This window comes from Schistocerca nitens, chromosome 5 (assembly GCF_023898315.1).
Source record: "Schistocerca nitens isolate TAMUIC-IGC-003100 chromosome 5, iqSchNite1.1, whole genome shotgun sequence".
Lineage (NCBI taxonomy): Eukaryota > Metazoa > Arthropoda > Insecta > Orthoptera > Acrididae > Schistocerca > Schistocerca nitens.
The window spans coordinates 554,313,538-554,336,502 of NC_064618.1; the positions used below are offsets into that span (position 1 = coordinate 554,313,538).

Genomic DNA, 22,965 nt, shown 5'->3' on the forward strand with positions numbered 1-22,965 from the left:
GACACTATCACAAGGAATCAAGACCATTTTTATCTTTGTGCACACCATCTCTGATTATGATACTAACATATGAGTGGGAATCAAGCAATGTTTAAAGTGAGACATATGTAAGACTACCATATAAGGAAATGGACAGTGACATCTGGAGGTTTAGTTTGGGCCAGGTAGTGTGCACGAATAGCCAAAATGGTTCAGATGACCGATCACTATAAGCAGAAAAAACTAGTTAAAGTCATAGTTGCTAGATCCCCTCACTTTACTAAACTTCCTGAAGTGTCTCAGTCTAGCTAGTAAGTATATAGAAGATCGTATAAGAAACATACAGTATGACTGGCCTGCTTTTCCATCTGATATTTGCAGTGCTTAAGGCAATCCATCCTTGAGTTATCTTATTGAGTTGTTACACAGGATTTGCTCTGCCTGTTTAGCCATGAAGCTCGTGTGTTCGGTTTCCCTTGCAGAAGCTGTAGCAGCGCCATCAAATTCTCTGGAAAGTGTAATTCTACACCGTGTTATTCTAAGTGACAATAGGGGTAGCTGTGTTACTTGAAACACATCTGTGAATGCCATTATGAAGTGTTTATTTGTGAAAACACTGTAAACTGATCATGATGAAACAGCATGTCACTTATTAAATCAAAAACTAGAAATTTTCGAGGGCATGGTCTTAAGTGCAGAACTCGCTCGGGAGGCTTGGTATTTGCGACTGGCAAGTATGACACTCAGTCAAGATCTTGTACTTACAGTTGTGAAACATTGTAGCTCTTTGTACAGATTCATTAGCTTAAACATTATTCATGTGTTTACTGGAATGACTGATTTCTTGTGTAGTAGTATTGGTGTAAGAAAGTGCTTAGGACTGGTAGGCACCTCATAATGCCTGTAGTGGAAAAAGTGGCTTTTATTTGCAAATAGATGTGTACACACACTGAAATAGATGAATGTCCTGACCAAGCTGAACATCCAGAATATTTTCCAGTCACTGCTATGTAACATACAAGCTCTTGAGGCTCTTCGCAGGAGCTTCACTCAGTAGTAATGGTCCTCATAAAGAATGCTGAAAACATAAAGAAATGTACTTACTTTGTAAGTATTTTTTATAATAAATTTGTACCTCTACTTCTGATTATTGATGTTTCCAAGAGCATCTGTGTATGTAGTTTTGATAGAAAGTAACAAGAAAATTGGATCTTCGACTAGGAGTAAAACTTGTGTTATACAGCTGTTTCTCATAATGGAGTTTAAAAATCTATGTTTGAGTGTAGATATATCTTTTTCTCCTGCAACAGGTTATGTTTTACCCCCAATTCAATAATTCATTGAGGTGAGAAACATTTGGATCCACATTGTGAACACATTTTGATTTTGTGTACTATTTTGTAAAAGAATCAAAGCAATGTGATATTTGCATTACCGCCCACTATCCCCCATTTGGAAAGTCTGATGATTACAGTTTCTTTCCCTTTTATGAATGGTTTACCATAGTGCTTTTCTCAAATGATTAACTAATATAAGTGTAGTGGAATGTCATTTGCACTGGGATGATTACTTTAAATAAAAATAAAATTTTATGCAGCTCGAACGCATGCAGGCAGAAAATTCTGCTGAGTGGAGAAGAAGTGAAAGCCTGGAGACTGAGAAACTTGCCTTGGAGAGGGAGAACAAAAAGCTACGAGCTGAACTTCGTGACGCAAATGAGCGACTTGAACGTATGCAGCGCAATGTTGCAGCAGGACGTTTGCCTTTGCCTTCATCATCAGTAGTGGAAACAGAACTGCGTGAAGATCTTGCTGACAGAGTTAAGGTAATCTAACTTTTTCTTTATATTGATGTGGTGAAATCTCAGATTTTGATCTCTCTAAGAATCAACAAAACACATTTGGGTATTTTTATACATACTTTGTATTGTGTAAAATAAATGTTTGTTTGTGCATGTGTTTTCTGAACTCAAACTGGTCCCCCCTCCCCCGTCCATATCAGAGTCAAAAATAAAAAGCAGGCACAAACAGTAAATGAGTTCACTGAACTAAGGTAAGATAAGGTACAGTTCTGCATTGTGGCCCCAGATGGGCCACTCGGACCCAACCGACCACTCTTGTCATCCTCTTGCATTGGCATTATTGGATGCATATGTAGGGGTATTTGGTCAGCTCACTGTTGTTGGGTTTCTTGACTTTGGAACCGCTACTGATAAGTCGAGTATCTCCTCTGTTGACCTCATGAGGCTGATAACACCCTATATCAGCCCTCCAACTGAGGAATTGAACCTGGATCCTCCACACGGCAGTCAGGCATGCTGACTGCTCAGCTTCGGAGGCGGACTCACAGATGTGAGGACAATATTGAACATAGTGGAATATTGCAAATATTAATTCACATTTCACATGTCACAGTTTTTGCTTTTCACATAATCTATGGAAAAACACTTTTGCACCAATCTCGTGACTAATTTTTTTCGATCAGACCTGTCTCTCATTACACTTTTAACCACAAGACTTGTGGCATACAGCCACCTGTGTAGTGGAGGTAAAAGTAATTCTGCTTTCTTAGTGTAGTTCAGTAGTATGTGCTGTGCTTGAATTGTGAATGGGTCAGTGTCACTTATTTACACTCTTCAGTCTGTCACCACACCACAAAGAGTCATTTCAAGTTTGGACCAGGCTTGCATTGTAATTTTTTGGTAAGAAGTATTGTCAGCATGGGAAGTTGCCACTCAGTGTGTATACTCTACAATGATACTATTCAGACATAAGGTTGCTATTGTAAAACCACAAAAATTGTAGGTCTGCCTTTTAATGGTCACCTGCAGTGAACACTGCCAACTTACCAGATGGGATGAGAAGAAAAGACTGATTTTAGGGGACTGCACCAGAGGAGATTTGAAAATCCAGAGCTTAAAGGTAGAAGACAGTGTAATACGCAAGACAGAGAATACTACTAAAACATCGAGCATGTGTTAATAAGAGTGAAAAGCTAAGTGCATTGCCTGTAACAGATGTGGAAGGGGGATGGCAAATAATAGGCACGTCAGAAAATGAGTGAAGAAAGGGGCAGGTACTGTGAAGAAATGTTGAGACGGAAGGAATTAACATAAATTAAGGCTGGGTGGGTGGAGAGAACCAAAGACATGTTGTAGTTTCAGTTACCACCTGTGGAGTTCTGGGAAATGGGTGTCTGGGGAAGAATCCAAATGGCATGTCTGGTGAAACAGGCACTGAGGTCGTGACTGCCATGTTGCATAGCATGCTCTGCAATAGGACATTGTCTCTGTACTCGCTACGCCCATTAATGCACATTAATCCCGACTGATAACTGGTTCTTAGTCATGCCGATGTAAAAGGCTGAATAGTGTTTACATAACAGCTGGTATATGACATGTCATCTCACATGTGGCTCTCGCTTTGATAGTATATGTTTTGCCAGTATCAGAGCTGGAATAGATGGTGGTAAGAGGGTGCATAGGGCAAGCCTTGCAGTGGGGGCATTCACAGGGGTAAGAGCCATAGGGTAGTGAGATGGGTGCAGGAGCATAGGGTCTCACAAGGATATTGCGGGGATTGGAAGCTATTCTAGGTATGGTGGGCAAAACCTCAGACACAATTGTTCTCATTTCAGGACATAATGTTAGGAAGTCATGGCCTTATTAAGGTAGCTGATTAATACATTCAAGACCAGGATTATACTGGGTGACAAGTGATGTGCTCTGAAGTTGTTTTTTGAAGGGATCAGCAGTATCAGGATTGGATTTGATGGCCTGGGAAATCTGCTTGTGAACTAGGCTGTTCGGATAATTATGTCCAGTGAAGGCTGAAGTGAGAGTGGTGGTGTATTGCTGTAAAGAGCCTGCAGCCGAACAAATAAGTTTGCCTCAAATGCCAAGGCTGTATGGGAGGGAACCTTCGACATGGAAAGGATGGCAATTGTCAAAATGTAAGTACTGTCTCCCTCTATACCAACATCCCTCACATACATGGTCTGTCTGAGTCTGAACATTTTCTCAGTCAATGCCCATCTGATTCGAAACCTATGATGTTCTTCTTGCTCACCTTAATCAACTTCATGTTTGAGGAGCAGACATTCAAACAGATGAGGGGTACAACCACATGAACTAGGATGGCTCCTTCCTGTGCCAACCTTTCATGGGTCACTTGGAGGAGGCTTTCCTAGATCCATAAGCCTTCAGCCCCTGGTTTGATTTAGACACATTGATGACATCTTTGCAGTATGGACTCAAGGTGAGGCTGACCTGTTAAAATCCCTAGAATCTCTAAATATCTTCTCCCAATTAAATTCCACATGGTCCTATTCTGGATCTCCCATGCCACTTTCTTTGATATTGATCTCATCCTCACTGAAGGCAAGCTACACACTTCCATCCACATCAGACCTACTAACAAACAACAGTACATACATTTTGACAGTTGCCATCCTTTCCATGTCATCCTTTCCATGTTCCCTCCCATACAGCCTTGGCATTTGAGGCAAATGTATTTGTTTGAGTGCACTCTTTACAGCAATACATCACCACTCTCACTTCAGCCTTCACTGGATGTAATTTTACCAATAACCTAGTTCAAAAGCATATTTTCCCAGGCCATCACATCCAATCCTGGTACTGCTGATCCCCCCAAAAAACAACTTTGGAGCACACCACTTGTCATCCAGTATTATCCTGATGTTTAATGTATAAGTCAGCTACTTTACAAGGCCATGACTTCGTAAAATCATGCTCTGAAATGAGATAAATTCTGTCTGAGATTTTTTCCCATCACACCTAGAATAGCTTTTCCCTGCCTCCCAATCTTCGCAATATCCTTGTGAGACCCTATGCTCCTTCTGCGCCCATCTCCCTGCCCTATGGCTCCTACCCCTGTAACCATCCCCATTGCAATACTTGCCCTATGCACCCTCCTGCCACCATCTATTCCAGCCCTGTAACTGTCAAAATATTTACTGTCAAAGGGGGAGCCACATGTGAAACAACATGTCATATACCAGCTATTAAGTAAACATTGTTCAGCCTTTTACATCGGCGTGACTACCACCCAGTTATCAGTCAGGATGTATGGGCATAGATGGAGGGCAACATATAATATCCTGTTGCAGAGCATGCTATACAACAGGACATCATGATCTCAGTGCCTATTTTACCACACGTGCCATGTGGATTCTTCCCCCAGACACCAATTTCTCATAACTCCACAGATGGGAACTAATAATACAACATATCCTTGCTTCTTGCCACCCATCTAGCCTTAATTTACATTAATTCCTTTCATCTCACCATTTCTTCACAGTAACTACTCCTTTCTTCACTCCATTTTAGTTTTCTACATCTTTCATTTTCTTGAACCCTCCGCTTTTTTTTCTATCCCCCCTTCCACCACTGTTACATGCAATGCACTTAGCTTTTCACTCTTATTAATTCATGCACAATGTTTTAGTCTTCCATGTTTAAGCTCTCAGGTTTTCAAATCTCAGTCTCCAACAATCAGTCTTTCCTTCTCATCCTGTCCGGGAAGTCTTTGCTGACCCGGGTTTTGGGCGATTTTTCTGAACTGCACCTCTTTCCCTAAACGTCTCCAGTCCTTTTCCTTCACCCCTCTTCCTTTCCCTTCAACTCTTCTGTCAGAAGAAGGAGCCTCTGGCTCCAAGAGCATGTAAAAGTTGAACCTCTTTGTGTGCGTGTGTGTGTGTGTGTGTGTGTGTGTGTGTGTGTGTGTGTGTGTGGTGAGTAGATTCTTTTATCTATCCATTGACATTATGTTTACATAGTTGATATAGTTCATACAAGACTGAAGCTTCTAATCAAAAGAGCAGAGGAAATGATATGGAAATTTCAGTTACTTAGTATCATTCTGGGGCTTTTGAGTTAGTTCAGAATGAGGAACTTTACATGTGTAGTCTACTTTAAGTGATTAACACTGTAGGGAAATACTGAGGTGAAAGCGGGTGGCACACATTAAATGGAGAAAGGAAAAATGCAAGCAAGACACAGGAAGAGGAAAAATTAATGAATGAGACAGCTGTAAAGAGGTCTGTATTAAACAGTTTAATAGTTTTGGAAATTACCCTGATAAAATATATGTACTGTAGTGTGATTCCATGATATGGGAATATCTGTTTATATGTTTGTGACCATCACACATTGTAAAAACATTGTTTCATAGACAATATTGGTCTGGACATGTTATGTGAGGTGAGGTGATAAAATGAGGTAATTCGATAATTAGATAATGTTAAACTGAATTCTAGTGGTTGAGTAGATAAGTTGATAAGGAAATTGTATTAAGATTTCACTGATGTAGGTAAAAACAACAACAACAACAACATTGGATATTTTTCATACATGCTTTGTGCTGTGTAAAATAAATGTGTGTATGTGTGTTTTCCGAACTTGACTTTTTTTTCATTCATAACAGAGATGGTCAATTATCAAGTCTAAGAATATGTAGAACAATGTATGAGCAGTAGGTGATAAATAGTGTGAGAAGACGGTGTACACTTAGGACCAGCTTTGCTCTCACATGTTTGGTCATAAAGACCAATGTCGCAGCAGGGAAATTCAAGACATCATATGCCAGTGCAAAATTTTGCTTTGCAGTACTGTATGCACTCATCATCATTGTCTTTTAGTTTCCAGCCACTGGCTGGATCTATTTGGAACATAAGCCTCTCCAGATTTTCCTGTCCTCTCATCATGTTTCCCTCATCATTCTGTCTCAGTCCTCTCCTCTCTTCTTCACACATTATTTCACCCCGATACTCCATGCCTCTGTCTATCAGCCTTTAAGTCTCTTGCCTTCTATTGTTGTTTCATGAGTCACTGTTTAATAATACTTTATTAAATGATATTTTAAAAAATTCCATAGTTTATGATCAGATCCAACACATCATAAAACAGTGTCATCTGATATAATTCAAGTTACAAGCCACTTCAAATTGAGCTGTCAACATTCCAAGCAATTCCTCAAAAGGCTGGTGTGCAATTAGCCAATCTGAATACAAATTTCAACATGTTTTGACCACATTAATAAGAAGCCAGGGCAAATAACCACTATACGCTAAAAGAACACAATTCATTGTGAGGATGAGTCAAAGGTGTAATCTATCCAAAATCAGGCTTCACTGGAACAAAGAAGCAATGAAGTGATCAATAGGGAAGATGCATCAATCTGCTTGCTGATCAGTTAAAACTCTTATGAATAGCCAGACTCACCAAAATTACATGATCATAATTTGCTACTGAAAGTATTCAATGATACCTAAATTGACATGAAAAGAAAATTTATGAAAGTGGCAAAATTTGAAGGAAGGGCACAGGAATTTCCACTGCTGATTGTGAATGCCAGAAAGACAATTACTTTATTTGGAATCCTTCAAATTGAACACTGGCAAGAAGAAATCAGCATTGTCAAATCTGGTGAGCAACACGAATTTACATAAAACTATCAAAGAAACTTATGAAAATGTGGAGCATTATGAAGGCAGTGAGAAAATTTATCAACTTGGTATGTGAAGGCATTGATAGCAATGAAAGTTTGTTGTATTTATATTGGATTGTGGTATGCAAATAAAGTAAGTTGCGTGTCAGTTTTATCTGCGTAACTAAATTGTTTATAAAGCTTTTTAAAATATTCGTATAAATGAATAAACTGAATACCATACATGGAGGTCTATAGAGAGTATGATGCTCCACTTTCAACAGTTAAAAAAAAGGAATGGCTGAATTCAAATATAGTTGTACTAATCTGGAAGGTACTCCATGTGAAAGACAACTCAAAGGTGCAATCATAGATGAAAATATATTTAAAATTCACAATATAGCATTTGATGATCAACAGTTTAAAGGATGAAATAACTAATGTTATTGGCATATCAAAGGAAGGGTTACATTACATTTTGTATGATAAATCTGTTGAATGCTGACCAACGGCAAATGTAAGAAAGAATTATTGAGGGTTTGATGTGCTGGAGCATCCACTCTATTCGATGAGCTTGGCAATCTCTGTTGTAATCTGTTCCCACATATAAACAAATTTTTCGGTGTAAATTCTTTTGAGTCCGATGCGGAGGTTATGGCAGCTGTAGATGAGATTTTTGCAAACTTTTCACAATCACTTCAGTGATTGAATCCATTGACTGGAAAAATGTTGGACGAACAGAATTGACCTAAAGATTGACTATTTGAAAATATGTGTATTTTTTGCCAGAGGAGAAAAAACAATGCCATTCAAAGAACTTTTCTACTTGCATAGGGCCACAACAATTTTTTTCTGGCCATCTGCACTCATGAATAAAGTCAAATTTGAAACTGGCAGGTTTACTAAACAAGGCATACAGAAGCATGTAAAAATTATTGTGCTTCTCCAGTCATAACTGTACCAAATGCAGATAGATCCATGCTTATTTCTCATGTTTCTGAGAGATTGGTTTCAAGACCTGTACATATGTTTCAGAGGCTTGTGACTGACAAATTTGTCAAAAGTCATTTTATTGAATGTTGTCCAAAAAATTAGGAAACCTAATCGTTGTCAATAATTCAAATTTCGGTAACTTCCATTTACCATGGCCAGTGCTCCTGCTATTTATCAGCTATTTCTGAAACAGATTACACATGCCATACTTGGATGCTCTAATGATACGACTAATGCACTAATCACAGCCACAAATCCAGCACAAAATAAGAAAATGTGGACTAGATTTTGCAATAAAAATGCATAATTTTTTAAATGTAGTATAATGTGTAGACTGTATCATTGATGCAAATTGGATAAACCAGATATCAATGTGAGAGCTATCAAAAAAACCTTCCTCTTTCAGAAAATATTGAAATATTGGACTCATTTATTTTAAAAGCATAAACTGGAAAACAAGATATCAGTGTGAGAACTATCAGAAAACTTTCCTCATTTCGAAAATGGCAAAATATTGGAATCATTTATTTGAAAAGTACAATTATACTTGAAGTTCATTGATAAACGTAATCAAATATTCAGATTGCTGAGACATTTCAGAAAGAAAAATATGAAATTTAAATCGAAAAAACTTTCAACAGTATGTTTTTCAAAAGCTGAAAAATGAAATTAACAACTGAATAAAATTAGGTGTTCACTGAAAAATCCAGGATGGAACGTAACAATATTATGAAAAGAAAAGTTGCTGCTCACCTTATAGCAGAGATGCTGAGTCATAGATAGGCACAACAAAGACCATGATGGCCAAAAGCTTATATTTTGATAGTCTTTTTGTAGTGCCTATCTGCAACTCAGCATCTCCGCTATATGGTGAGTAGCAACTTTCCTTTTCATAATATTGTTAGGTATTAATTGACGTAGATCAAATTGTGGTATTGACCACTAATGCCTCATTTTATGACATTGGGGCTGTTGTTGCATAAATACAAACAGATTGAAAATGAAGTTTTTGTCAGTAATTTGTGGGGCAAAAAATCACACCAAATCTTATGCTGTACAAAACTTAAGGTTATCACAGATTATATATGCCGCTGATTTCCATATTTCATCAAGAGAACCAATTTCCCAGTGTACTAGACAAGAACTCAAAACCAGAACCTTGACTTTTGTGGGTGATGCACAAGGGCATTTCACTTGGAAGACAAGGTTCTGGATTTGTGTCTCAGGTAGTCACACAGTGTACTTCTGTTAGGAAGTTACATAGCGTGAGACACAAACTGAAAGATTAATTCTAGTAACAACCTCTAGGGCAGGGATAGGCATGAGAGCTGCCTACTTCACTGGAAAGGTCAGTGCCAGGGAGAGCGTGGCGTTTTCTCAGCCTGTCTGTGTCAGAGCAGAACCTTCCCAGTGACTCCATCTGTGCTGCACATCACAGGTGGGAAACACACATCTATTTCGACCTACAGAATTAGTGTACTAAGTTGTGAAACGTTCAGACACATGTTTAATGACATGATCACATATAAAATACATGCATGAAATAATAAGAAAAGAACACAAACGTTTCACTTAATCTTACACAGAAGTGTGAAGTTCAAAGCAGGTCTACTACATGTGAAAAAGAAAGAAACACCTTTTTTACATGAATCAAGTTTTTAAAATTAATATTATTTTTTGTGAACTTCTCGTTGTTTGGACTGGAAGTACTGAACGCCAGATGGGGTGCCCCAATCAGGTGAACATAAGTATGACTATGCCTAAGTTTTGATTTCATTAATTTCATTACTGGGAAAAGAAAAGAAAAAAAAGCTTTCACATACACTTATTTCATTCTGAACATACTGCAGACTTGTGCAGCATTTTAAACAACCATAGGAACTGAGCATGAAGAACATTCTCATAGAAGATATCCAAATTTTCTGCAGTGTGAAACTTCTCCCTCTCCTCTGATTGCAACGACAGTCAGTGAGTTGTTGCAGTATTTTAGAAGATGCCTTTACAATGTCCATTGCAGAAGTAATTGCAAAAATATTAAAATCAAGTTAAAACTGATTAAGGCCATGGCTCCATTGCTAAAGTTTTCTTTTGGAGCAGCTAGCACAGTAGCAAGTCCATCCAAATGTTCGATCCGTGTCCCCTTCACAATATTCATTCCACTTGCAGTTAGACTAACATTTATAAAGTGCACACCCTAATATCCTGAAAATTTCTTTGTCTTGTAGAGGAAATATGAACTAGTTATCCAACTACTTGACATTATTTTGGTTTCAGGAGAAAATTATACTGTTGCACTTGCTTGGTCAGTTCAGTAAGAGCTAATACCAACTGACAGTCATAAAACTCCTTTACTGATTTTCCTTTCATGTCCATGAATAGTGCCGTATCTTCACTCTTGTTGAAAATACATTGGAAAATAACATCTCTTCTCAACAGCTTACTTCAGAGAAAGTAGGTACATTGCCATATTCACAGTCACTTTCTTCCAGGAAATATTTAAAAGGCCAGAGCATCAAACCATGCAATCTGAGTCACAGGGTGTCCCAAGAGGAATAGTCAACATTCAGGGATATGACAGGAACAGTTACTAGAAAGGCAAAAAAGGCTAGTAAACATGGACTCTAAAATGCATACTGTAAGAGCTATGAGCATTTGTTCATCTTTGCTACCGTGAAACACGTCTCTTCTGCTGAACTCTTACGGTGTGCATTTTAGAGCCCATGTTTACAAGATTTTTTTTGCTTCAAATGGTCATTCTTGTCATATCCCTGAATACTGACCAGTCCTCTTGAGACACTCTGTATTATTTGTGATTTACAACAATATATTTTGCTAGAGATTATTGTGATATAGAATGCAGTGTATTGCTGGTATTTTCTGCTGTGTACCAATGTGTTTCATCTTTTTTCCTCTCCAAAGAAATGACATCAGACTGATGACCAATGAATGCCGAAGCTCCATCCGTTAATGATCAACAGAAGTTTTTCCTAGCAAATGTTGCACTTGTAAATTATGTTTCTAAGCAAGGAAATATTCCATTAGTTGTAATTGTGTCGTGCATTGGGACCAAATTAAGTTCTCACCCATGTTGAATTCAGTGTGAGAACTCTTAGAAACATGGCAAGGTGAGCAACATGTTACACCATGCTTCCAGTCAAAACAAAAGGTCTTAATTCCTGTCTTTCAACTAAACTTCCACATTGTCCATCATTTATTTCATAAGTCAACACAACACTCCCATTGAAAGAGGAAGTATTTCGAAAAGAGGAATTTTCACTGTGCATAAAATTTTTGCGACAGTCACAAAGCATTATTTCAAATTCTAATAAACATTTTTGGAACAGTGATCAAAAATTTTAAAAATTTTCTTTTTAAAATTCAGTCTTGATCACATCACGTATGTTAAAAGAACATAGGTGACCGGTTTCGATCATATCACATGACCATCATCAGACCCATGGCATCCTTCGAAGATGGTAGGTGGAGCACTCTTCTCAGCTGCTGTGATGTCAACTGGTCCAGTTCGAATGGTGCCATGGGTCTGATGATGGTCATGTGATATGACCGAAACCGGTCACCTATGTTCTTGTAACATACGTGGTGTGATCAAGCCTGAATTTTAAAAAGAAAAATTTTGTTATTTCAAAAATTCTCAGTCACTGAGGGGCCTACTGCTTTCGCTGTTTTTATTTATTTTATTTCATTTCATTTTCCGTAAATCCTGGTAGCGAGTGAATTGCAAGGATATGGAACGTGTCAGATTCTACATAGTTCAAATATAACTTGTATAAATACAATAAAAAGATACATTGTAAATAAAAATCAACTAAACAACAGCACAACCAATTAACAGAAAATTGTGTTTCACATGTTAAGGATGAGTAATATATTTACGATATGGAATGTGTCGTATTGTACACAGTTGAAATATATCTTACGTAAATAAAAGATAAAATGTAAATAAGATATCAGCTAAACAACTGCACATTCAGTTAATAGAACATTCTTGTTTCACATGTTAAGGATGTGTAATATATACAGGAGTCAAGATAAACTAAATATCCAAAGGAAATTGCGGGCTTTCATAAACAAAAAATGAATGTTGTGTGGCCCTCAACTACGTACCCTCAGACTCAGAGTTGAAGTATTAAAAGTTTTGACTGGTTTCATTGTCTAGGGGCTGGGATACGTAGTTGCCGCATTACAGGCCAAATACTGCGGAGTCTACTGTATACAATATGAATATACACATGAATCGAATAGTCGAAGGTTGCTATCACTCTGCAATTGCGAATTTTGAATGAATAGACATTTATAAACAAAAGATTGCAATTAAATAAAATCTACAGGGGCTATTCTTAATGACTTTAAATGGTGAGCACGATAGTAGACGTACCTATAAGAATGCCGTTTATTACTTCAAAACACTTATTGGTGTCGATGGTCCAGCAATTAAGTAAAATATAAGTTGAATAACAGGGAAACAATAGATTCCTACTGCACGTAATTAGTTATGAACAACAACATAGCTCATGAGATATTCGCTTCTAAACGCATACTACATCTTCACTGCAGAAGCCACAGAAATCTCACAAGTGCACAAGTTGGCATTACGAAATATGCTCCACTCTCCAAGTCTTGCCAGCAACTGCCCGTCGCACCTCCTCGTCCAGTGCTCCCCCATGGCCTCTGCTGTACAGTCACTCGTGCCACACTGTTCAAACTGCCTCGTGTCCTCTCCGAAAACGACGCTCCTCTCCATCCTCCATACATCTCTCCACATGTCCTTTTTGGAAATGATCGTTGCGATCAGCTAGAGTGCTCCCACTCTGTCTCCAAGCCAATGCACACTCAGAAACATAATGAAACACATTTGAAATACTGGATTTACATTTAAATAACTTGAAAGTAAATAAATATTCCTATGGTGTGACCATAAACACGCTCTAACACACATTATTAAGTACTTAAACAAGTCAAATAAGCATATATCAAAGGAATAGAAACAAAAGGCAGGCCAATAGCCTAATGTCTCTGTGATTTCTAAAACACAGTAAATATTTGACCAGTTTCTTCATGAATAGTATATATCGGATATAAACAAAGACATAGATGAATAAATATATTTATAAGCATGCTGCTACCATTTTTTCATGTAACTGCAGAGTACTTATGGCCTGATGTGATTGATAGTAATTGGCCACTTTGACCTCCAATAACTCATGTACTATTCAAGTTACATGCCTGTAATTTATACCAATTTAGGTTTACACTAATAGCTTTCTAAAGCCATGTCGAACGACAAATTTGGATGAACCGTTTAGATTTTGAAAATTCGTTGCTGGGTGTTACTTGTATAATTTACAGTCAGATACTAAACTTTAAACTAATAAAGATATTGAAAATCTGATTACACCATCAAAATTGTTGTGCACATAATGGTAATGTACACGTTTCTTTTTAAGTTATCACGATTCATCTGCCTACTATTAATTTCTATACGAACAGTGAAATGTCTGCCATTATGGTTTCACAAAGTCTGCCATCTTTGGCACCCCCTGCATGTCTCCTTCATCGACACAGCGTCACTGTGGAATTCCCAACCATGTAGTTGATAGACCACGTGGTCCAGCCATTGTGCAGCATCACCCGGTTGCTAATGAGCTGCGGCTTGCCGAGCAGCCCCAGTGGCGGCCGCCAACTCTGAACTTAGAATATTTTCATGAACTTAGAATATTTTCAGGGCACCCCAACTCGCCCGTTACCTCACAAAATACACGAATACCAATAATAACTGTCATACGCCTATGATAATACTCAAAATAAAATTAATTATACTAAGTTTATAACACTTACAAATATAGTGATTATGTACTTTTTCTTTCACATATTCATCAATTGTATAAAAAGATTTCTCTATCAAGTACTCCTTGAGAGTTTGTTTGAATTCTGGCAATCTTTTGTGAAGGCATTTGATGTGTGGTGGGAGAGCATTAAACAGCTTAATGCTGGAGTAACAAGCCCTGTTTTGAACCATAGTGAGGCTTTTTGGTTCAATGTGCAGACTGTTATTGGTTGGGAAATTGGCTGTTATCTTTGTAGATAGAAGGGTTTTTACAGACAAAGGTCTACAAGGAAAAGATATATTGTGAGGAGGTGGTAAGGATGCCCATCTTTCAAAACAAGGGCCTGCAAGAGTGCCTTTGATGGACACCGCTCATATATATATATATATATATATATATATATATATATATATATATATATAAAATAGAGGGAAACATTCCACGTGGGAAAAATATATCTAGAAACAAAGAAGATGTGACTTACCAAACGAAAGCGCTGGCAGGTCGATAGACACACAAACAAACATAAACATACACACAAAATTCTAGCTTTCGCAACCAACGGTTGCTTCGTCAGGAAAGAGGGAAGGAGAGGGAAAGACGAAAGGATGTGGGTTGTAAGGGAGAGGGTAAGGGGTCATTCCAATCCCGGGAGCGGAAAGACTTACCTTAGGGGGGAAAAAGGACAGGTATACACTCGCACACACACCCATATCCAACCACACATACACAAACACAAGCAGACATTTCATATATATATATATATATATATATATATATATATATATATATATATATATATATATATGGTTATAATAGAGGGAAACATTCCACGTAGGAAAAATATATCTAAAAACAAAGATGATGTGACTTACCTGATGAGGCAACAGTTTGTTGCGAAAGCTTGAATTCTGTGTATGTTTGTGTTTGTTTGTGTGTCTGTCGACCTGCCAGCACTTTCATTTGGTAAGTCACATCATCTTTGTTTTTTGTGCAGTGAAAATTTTCTTTGTGAGAGGTTGGTTCCCCCAGAATATAATAGCATATGGCATTAATGAATGAAAATATCCGAAGTACGAAGCCTTGCTGGTGCCTACTTCAGCCACTGAAGCAGTAACCCGTAGTGCAAAATATGCTGAGCTAAGTGTTTTATAAAGATGAAGAATGTGTGCTTACCAGTTACATTTGCTGTCTATATAAGCACCCAGGAATTTTGTAACCTCAGCTTTTTGTATTTCTTGATATCTGCACTTGTGTTAATTTCTTCCAGATTTCTTTGTGGAGTATGGAATCTCGTGTAAAGGGTTTTATCTGTATTGAGTGAGAGACCATTTGAAGAAAACCAGTTTACAATATCATTGAAAACTTTATTTGTAATTGTTCAAGATTGTTGTCTGTAAAATAGTCAATTAGAATTGTTGTATCATTTGCAAAAAAAGTAAATTTACTGTTTGCATCTGGAAAAAGTAGGAGATAATTAACAAAGATGAGAAATAGTAGTGGACCCAATACAGAGCCTTGTGGCACACCACAACTTACTGAGCCCCACTCAGATGAGGCAGGTTCTCTGGATGAGCCATTCAGCATTACAGTCTGCTTTCGATCCTTTAGGTATGATTGGAGCCATGAACCAATGGTACCACCCAAACCATAATATTCTGTCTTTTCAAAAGGATTAGATGGTTTACACAATCAAAGGCTTTTTTTTATTTTGAGAGGCCACAAAAAATACTTACTAGAGACATTTTTTTGTTCATGTCTTCCAGAACTTGGTTGGTGAAACAGAGTAGTGCTTGGTCTGTAGAAAGACTGTTTTGACAGTTATGTGATAACTCCGTTTTGTTGCAACACCATTATGCATTGTATGATTTTCTTCCTTTAAGTAGGAGGAGGAGGTAAATTTGGAGACAAAACGATGTAATGAAGTGAAGTGTTGATAGTCAAGGTGGCCAAATAAGACAATCAGTCTTCTGCAAAAAGGTAACACATTTATAAATATATTTACAGTATGTTGATTTAATAATTGAGACATAGATAACTTGAAATGCTGTAGGTTCCTCTGTGGTGATGAGTCATATAAAATTAGAGTAAAGCTCTTGACAGAAACGAATAGTCTTGAATGTTGATGTCATCAGGTAAGTCACTGGTAACTAATAACGCTTAATAGTGTCATGCTAGTCTATGTAGTTTCCTCACTGCAGTCCTCTGCACTGAGGTTGATAATTCTGTAGAGTCACTGAGTCTGGGGTGAAGGTCCGAGTTCAGCTGTTAAAAAAGACATGCTGGCGAATCAGAAGTACAGGCAGTGGGGTCACATCAGTTGAGCAAACCGGTGTGTGTGTGTGTGTGTGTGTGTGTGTGTGTGTGTGTGTGTGTGTGTGTGTGTCGCTTGATGATAGAGAACAGTGGAAGAGTGAGCTCACTCAACAGTGTACTGGTGGGATATTTAAATGTGCTGTCCCTTCCTAGCTGTGAGAGGCATGCCGGGTGTGGTTGATGAAGGCGCTATCAATACTATACGTGCGTAATCAGTAATGTTAATAATATCTAGCTACATGAATACTACTACCTTCTTTCTCTCTGTGTTGTCTCCTCAAGAAATTTAGCTTTCCTTTGTAAAGTATTGAAACCGATGAAGCAGTTGGAAATATTGTAGTACATTACACTTGTTTATTGTTTGTATTTTTGTATCACAAAACAAACACCAAATGCCACTTTTTTTGAAAGTAGGTTTCTTTGTAATGTCGGTTGATGTGTAAGAATTCCTTAGATTGATTTCCATTTTGTGTGCCTTATCTGTTTCTCAGACATTTTCTTCTCAATAGTTGTCTTGTTACTACAAATGAGCACTGAAAATAGAAAGTTCGAACACACGAAGTCAACAGGCCACACTGGTGTGTACAAGTCATTTGGGAAAAAGCAGTGTTAGAATGCTTAGGGAGATGGAGGGGGAATGCATTGCTATTGGGATGGGAGGCAGGGGGGCGCAGCTGCTGGCTAGCTCTGCGACTATTTGATAGTGCTTAAATTTTCACATTTTCCCAGCCCTGCCATAGCATATGGGGAAGACATTTCTCCACCATATTCTTTATTCTCTCAGCCTTGCCATAGGGTATGGGTAAAACATTTCTCCACCTTATTCTTTCCTCCATGAGTGTCAGTCTTTCAGGGAATGCAGAAGAGTTTCTGATGAGCTTGGAATATTGAAGATGGTTATTGACAGTCTGAAAATGTGAGGTAGGTTCTGAGGCGCTCACGGATAATCAATTAGTATGAGCATTAGCTGCAAAAGATGAGTTTTTGGGATCAAGTCCCACTCAATTTCAAGCAGTTTTAACTTATCCAAATGTTTCATTATAGTGCACATGTCAGATGTCACTGTAGCATTGAAAGAGTCATTCTAGAAACATCATTATACTGTAGCTGAGCCATTTGTCTGCCATGTTCTTTTTCAAAGAGTAATAGTCCAACAAGGTACATAGTAGAAATACTGTGGAGTCTGGAAAGTAAGAGATGTTTACTAGGAGCTGAAAGCTGTGAGTTACCTCTGAGTAGCTCAGTTGGTAAGAACATTGCCCATGAAAGGTAAGATTCTGGGCTTAAATACTTGTCCATCTTAAAGTTTTAATCAATCAGATATCGGTATAATAGCTCACACTCCACTAATGAGTGAGGGCAGGTTCTAGGCAAGACAGTGTTGGACCTACATACATGGACAATAATTTTTGTGGTGTTACAATTATAATATTTTTACTGACCCATAGTTAGTGGTCTAGTGGTGGAGCACTAGACTGCAGCCCTGGAGATCTTGCGCGCAATCTTGGACAGGAACAAGGAATTTTCCTTGTCCCATTTCCTCTAGGATAGCTCCAGGTTCACTTGGCCTGCTATCATATTTAGTGTTTGTGGTGGTCTTTCCTAGGGGAAGAGGGGAGGGCGTGGGTGAAAGACAGCCAGGATAATTGGCTCACAATCATTACCCTCCTCATGCCACAGTGAACAAAAAGGTTGCAGAGTACCTGTAGTCAGGCCAGAAGCCTGTTCATGGATTGAGCACCACAGACTTCACTCGTGCTGACCCATAGCTAAATGTACAAGCCTGAGGAATCATGTTTCCACAAAGATGGAAAAAAGAAATAAGTGAAATGTTCATATCGTTTCCTGTTGGCTTCACAATAAAATTCATCGAGCCATGACTAAGGATGGATTCATTAAAGCTGGCGTTGGGTGAGGTCAAATTTAAATGATTTACTAGAAATCAAGAAGTTTTTACAATAAGCTGCAGTCACTACCATTCATGGTTTGTTATTGTGACTGACATTTTGTGAAAGCGTTTATACTAAGAATGCACAGAAATAATATTTTGAATATACAGCATAGTTGCCATTTAGGAATAGATTAAATGAAGCAAATGGCCATATAATATTGTGAACAGCCAAAAATAGACAAAAAAATTCAGCAAATGGTTTCACAGTATAAACCATTAAATTAAGTTCACCATGGCATTTTCATGTTTCACTGAAAGCAGTGGCAACCATGGGAAAGACTTCACGTTGGTTGTGCTGGACCGCTATGGAACTTGTGAGGACTTGTAAGTGTTGATGTAAATCTATGATTTTCATACATAATGGAGATGTCATAAATAATTTCTTAATCCAAGTTATTTGAATTGCAGAAAATATTAAGCATAGAATGACTCTCCTAAATATTGTTTTCTATATAAACACAATTCACACTAAAGTCTTAAAAGAATTTTATAGCCTAAATGGCATGTGACATTTGATTACAGTTCATTTTCAGTCAGCTTCAGTGAAGGAAGATGAAAGATTTGTTTTTATTTTCAAATAAACCACAAAAGAATAGTAGCAGGTGGAGAGAGTAAGAGAAATACCTCGCAGAATATGCTGTCTGTTCAAACAATTCTGAATCCAATAACTGTAAAGTCCACAGTTGAATTATTACACACAACAACCAAGAATTTGGTTATCACATGTTGTATCGCCAAAGAATGAAGATAAGCAAAAAAGGAAAAAAGGCTGTACTTCAGAGTTCAGTTTGGTTATCCCGTTCATACTAAAACCTGTCTATGAGGACTGTGTAAAATGATATCAGTGGTTGCAGCACACGCTGATGATAATCTTTTACAGTTTCCTATTTTCCTTCTTCCTTCTTATCACTTCACCAGAGAAAGACTATACATAATGTACTTACTAGTTGCCTTCACATTTTTTATGGATTCTATAAGATATGTAGAAGGTATACAATATGTTTTTCCTTTTTCTAGGAGCTGACTGAACTGAAACAGGCACACTCAAAGCTAAAAAAGGTATTTCAAGAAAAGTCAACAGAACTTGCACATGCAGCAAGACGGGCAGAACAGTACGAGGCAGAAGTAAAGAGACTGCGTGCTCGTGTTGAGGAAGTGAAAAGGGAACTAACAGCAGCAGAGGATGAAGTTGATGCTGCCTCAAACAGCATACGGTTAGTTACAGTTTGATCGTCTTTTCGGCACACACTAGTCCATTTTATGTGGATGAACAAGCCTCTGTCTCTCTCTCTCTCTCTCTCTCTCTCTCTCTCTCTCTCTCTCTCTCTCTCACACACACACACACACACACACACACACTTTTTAATTTTATTCTGACGAAAGCGATGTAAAATCTCTTGTTTGAATACATTTTTGTGTTGTACAAGACATCATTGATTTTAAAAGGCTGTGTCTATTCATTTTTATCTGAATACCCACCTTAAACATGGAGACAGTTACTTGATAAGCAAACCTCTTTGCCTTTACACATGTCTGCCTGTGTCTGTATATGTGCGGATGGATATGTGTGTGTGTGTGTGTGTGTGTGTGTGTGTGTGTGTGTGTGTGTGTGTGTGTGTGTGCGCGCGCGCGCGCGAGAGTGTATACCTGTCCTTTTTTTCCCCTAAGGTAAGTCTTTCCGCTCCCGGGATTGGAATGACTCCTTACCCTCTCCCTTAAAACCCACATCCTTTCGTCTTTCCCTCTCCTTCCCTCTTTCCTGATGAAGCAACCTTGGGTTGCAAAAGCTTGAAATTTGTGTGTGTGTTTGTGTGATTTTTATTGTGTCTATCTACCAGCGCTTTCTCGTTTGGTAAGTCACAGCATCTTTGTTTTTTAATATATTTTTCCCACGTGGAATGTTTCTTTCTATTATATTCATATGGATGTAGTTGTATTGATATTAAACAGTTTCATAGCCAAATTAGACATTGTAATGCTTCAGTCAGTTACCGTATTTTTAAGTAAATATAAAAAAGAATGCCACAGTATCTACATCTAAATTGACATCTACACTCTCCAAGCCTCCATGAGGTGCATGGCAGAGGGTACATACCATTGCACCAGTTATTAGGGCTTCTTCCCATTCCATTCACATATGGAGCACGAGAAGAATGATTGTTTGAATGTGTCTGTGCAAGCAGTAATTATTCTAATCTTATCTTCACAATCCCTATATGAGCAATATGTAGAGGGTTGTAGTATATTCCTAGAGTCACCATTTAAAGCTGGTTCTTGGAGCTTTGTTAATGGACTTTCTTGGGATTGTTAATAACTATCTTCAAGAGTATTCCAGTCAGTTCCATTAGCATCGCTCTGACACTTTCCCAAGAATTTAACACATCTGTTACCATTGGTGCTGCCGTTCTCTATATACATTCCATATACACTGTTAATCCTATCTGGAATGGGTCCCAAACAGTTGAGCAATATTCTAGAACTGGTATCACGTGTGATTTGTCAGCAATCTCCTTTGTAGAATGATTGCACTTTCCCAGTATTCTACCAATAAACTATGAACATTCCATTTGATATCCCTACAAAAAGGTTGCACGCTGGTATTTGTATGAGTTGGCCGATTCCAGCAGTGACTCGTTGATGTTATAGTCATTGGATACTACATTTTTTGCTTTGTGAATGGCAAAATTTTACATTCCTGAAGATTTAAAGCAAGTTTCCAATCTCTACACCACTTTGAAATCTTATCAAGATCTGACTGAATATCTGTGGAACTTCTTTCAGATAGAACTTCAATATAGATAACTGCATTATCTGCAAAAAGCTTGATGTTACTGTTAATATCGTCTGCAAAGTCGGTAATATTCAACATGAACAACAAGGGTCTCAATACACTTCCCTGGGGCACACTCGAAGTTACTTCTATATCTGAGGATGACTCTTCATCCGAGATAACATGTTGCATCCTCCCTACCAAAAAGGCCTCAATCCAGTCACAAATTTCAGTTGATACCCCATATGATTATACTTTTGACAAATGAGCATAGGTGTGATACTGTGTCAGGTGCTTTTCGGAAACCAAGAAATAGAGCAGCTACGTGATTGCTTTGATCTGAAGAAGCTTTCATTATGTTATGTGTGAAACATGCGAGTTGGGTTTCACATGATTGATATTTTCGAAATCCTTGCTGGTTGGCATTGAGATCATTCTGTTCAAGATACCTCATTATGTTTGAACTCAGAATACATTCTAATATTCCACAACAAATCCGTGTCAAGGATACTGGACGGTAGTTCTGTGGATCATTTATACAACCCTTCTTGTACACTGGTGTGACCTGTGTCTTTTTGCAAGAGGGATTTATAACAGATTATAGTTGGAAGGCGGTCTAACTCAGCCTCAAATTCAGTATAGACTCAGACAGGGATTCCATTGGGCCCTGGCGCTTTGTTCAATTTTAATGATTTCAGCTGTTTCTCAACACCACTGGCACTAATACTGATTTCATTCATCTTTTTAGTGGTGCAAGGATTAAACTGGGGCAACTCTCCTAGATTTTCCTTCATAAAGGAAGATTAAAAAATGGAGTCAAGCATTTCAGCTTTTGCTTTGCCACCCTCAATTTCATTTCCTGTCTCATTCACTAGGGACTGGACACAAACTTTGGTGCCACTTACATATGACCAGAATTTCTTTAGGTGACAATATTCTGCTGTGGTAGTCATTGAAGGCTTCACACATTGTTCTCTTGATAACCAACCACGTTTCATTCAGTATCTCTCTATATGTTGCCCTACGCTTTGGTTTAATGTCTGTTTCTTTAGAAATTTCTTCACAGTGACTGTAGACCATGGAGGTTCCCTCCCATTATGAACTGTTTCGTATATATCTATCCAGGGCATGGTCAACTATCTTTTTAAACTGGAGCCTGAGTTCCTCTACATGCTCCTGCTCTGTGTTGAAAGTTTCAAGTTCCTCATTGAGACATCACACAACTGACTTTTTATCTAGTTTACTGAACATGTATATCTTTCTGCTTGTTTTAGTTGTCCTTTGTACTTTGGTGATCATTGTTGCCACAACTGCATTATAGTCACTGTTACTAGTTTTGATGTGGACATCCTCAAAGAGGTCAGTTCTATTTGTTGCCATTAGATTCCATATATTTCCATCATGAGTGGGGTTCATAACTATTTGTTCTAGTAGTTTTCATAGGAGGCATTTTGTAAAGTTTCACAGGATATTTTATCACTCTCGCTACTAACAGAAGTGCAATTTTCTCAATTAATTGTTAGATTATCAAAGTATCCACCAACGATTTCAGTATGACTGGGAACTTAAGTACAAGTGAACTGAGGTTTTCTCTAAATTTTCGGTTACATCAGGAGATGCGCCTGGTGGGTGATAGAAGGATCCAATTACCCTTTTATACATACC

At 38.0% G+C, this 22,965-nt stretch overlaps 1 protein-coding gene across 6 annotated transcripts in view; it reads left to right on the plus strand.

Annotated features, from left to right (window-relative positions):
* Positions 1–22,965, plus strand: part of LOC126259640 (coiled-coil domain-containing protein 102A) — a 145,848-nt gene that overhangs the window by 72,977 nt on the left and 49,906 nt on the right. For all 6 annotated transcript variants that reach the window (XR_007546543.1, XR_007546542.1, XM_049956572.1 and 3 more), the window contains 2 exons: positions 1,577–1,804; positions 19,548–19,744. Coding sequence is in view for 4 of the 6 variants with exons in the window: in XM_049956572.1 (XP_049812529.1) it covers positions 1,577–1,804; positions 19,548–19,744 (425 nt within the window). In the remaining 2 variants the exon portion in view is untranslated. The remainder of the gene's footprint in view (positions 1–1,576; positions 1,805–19,547; positions 19,745–22,965) is intronic.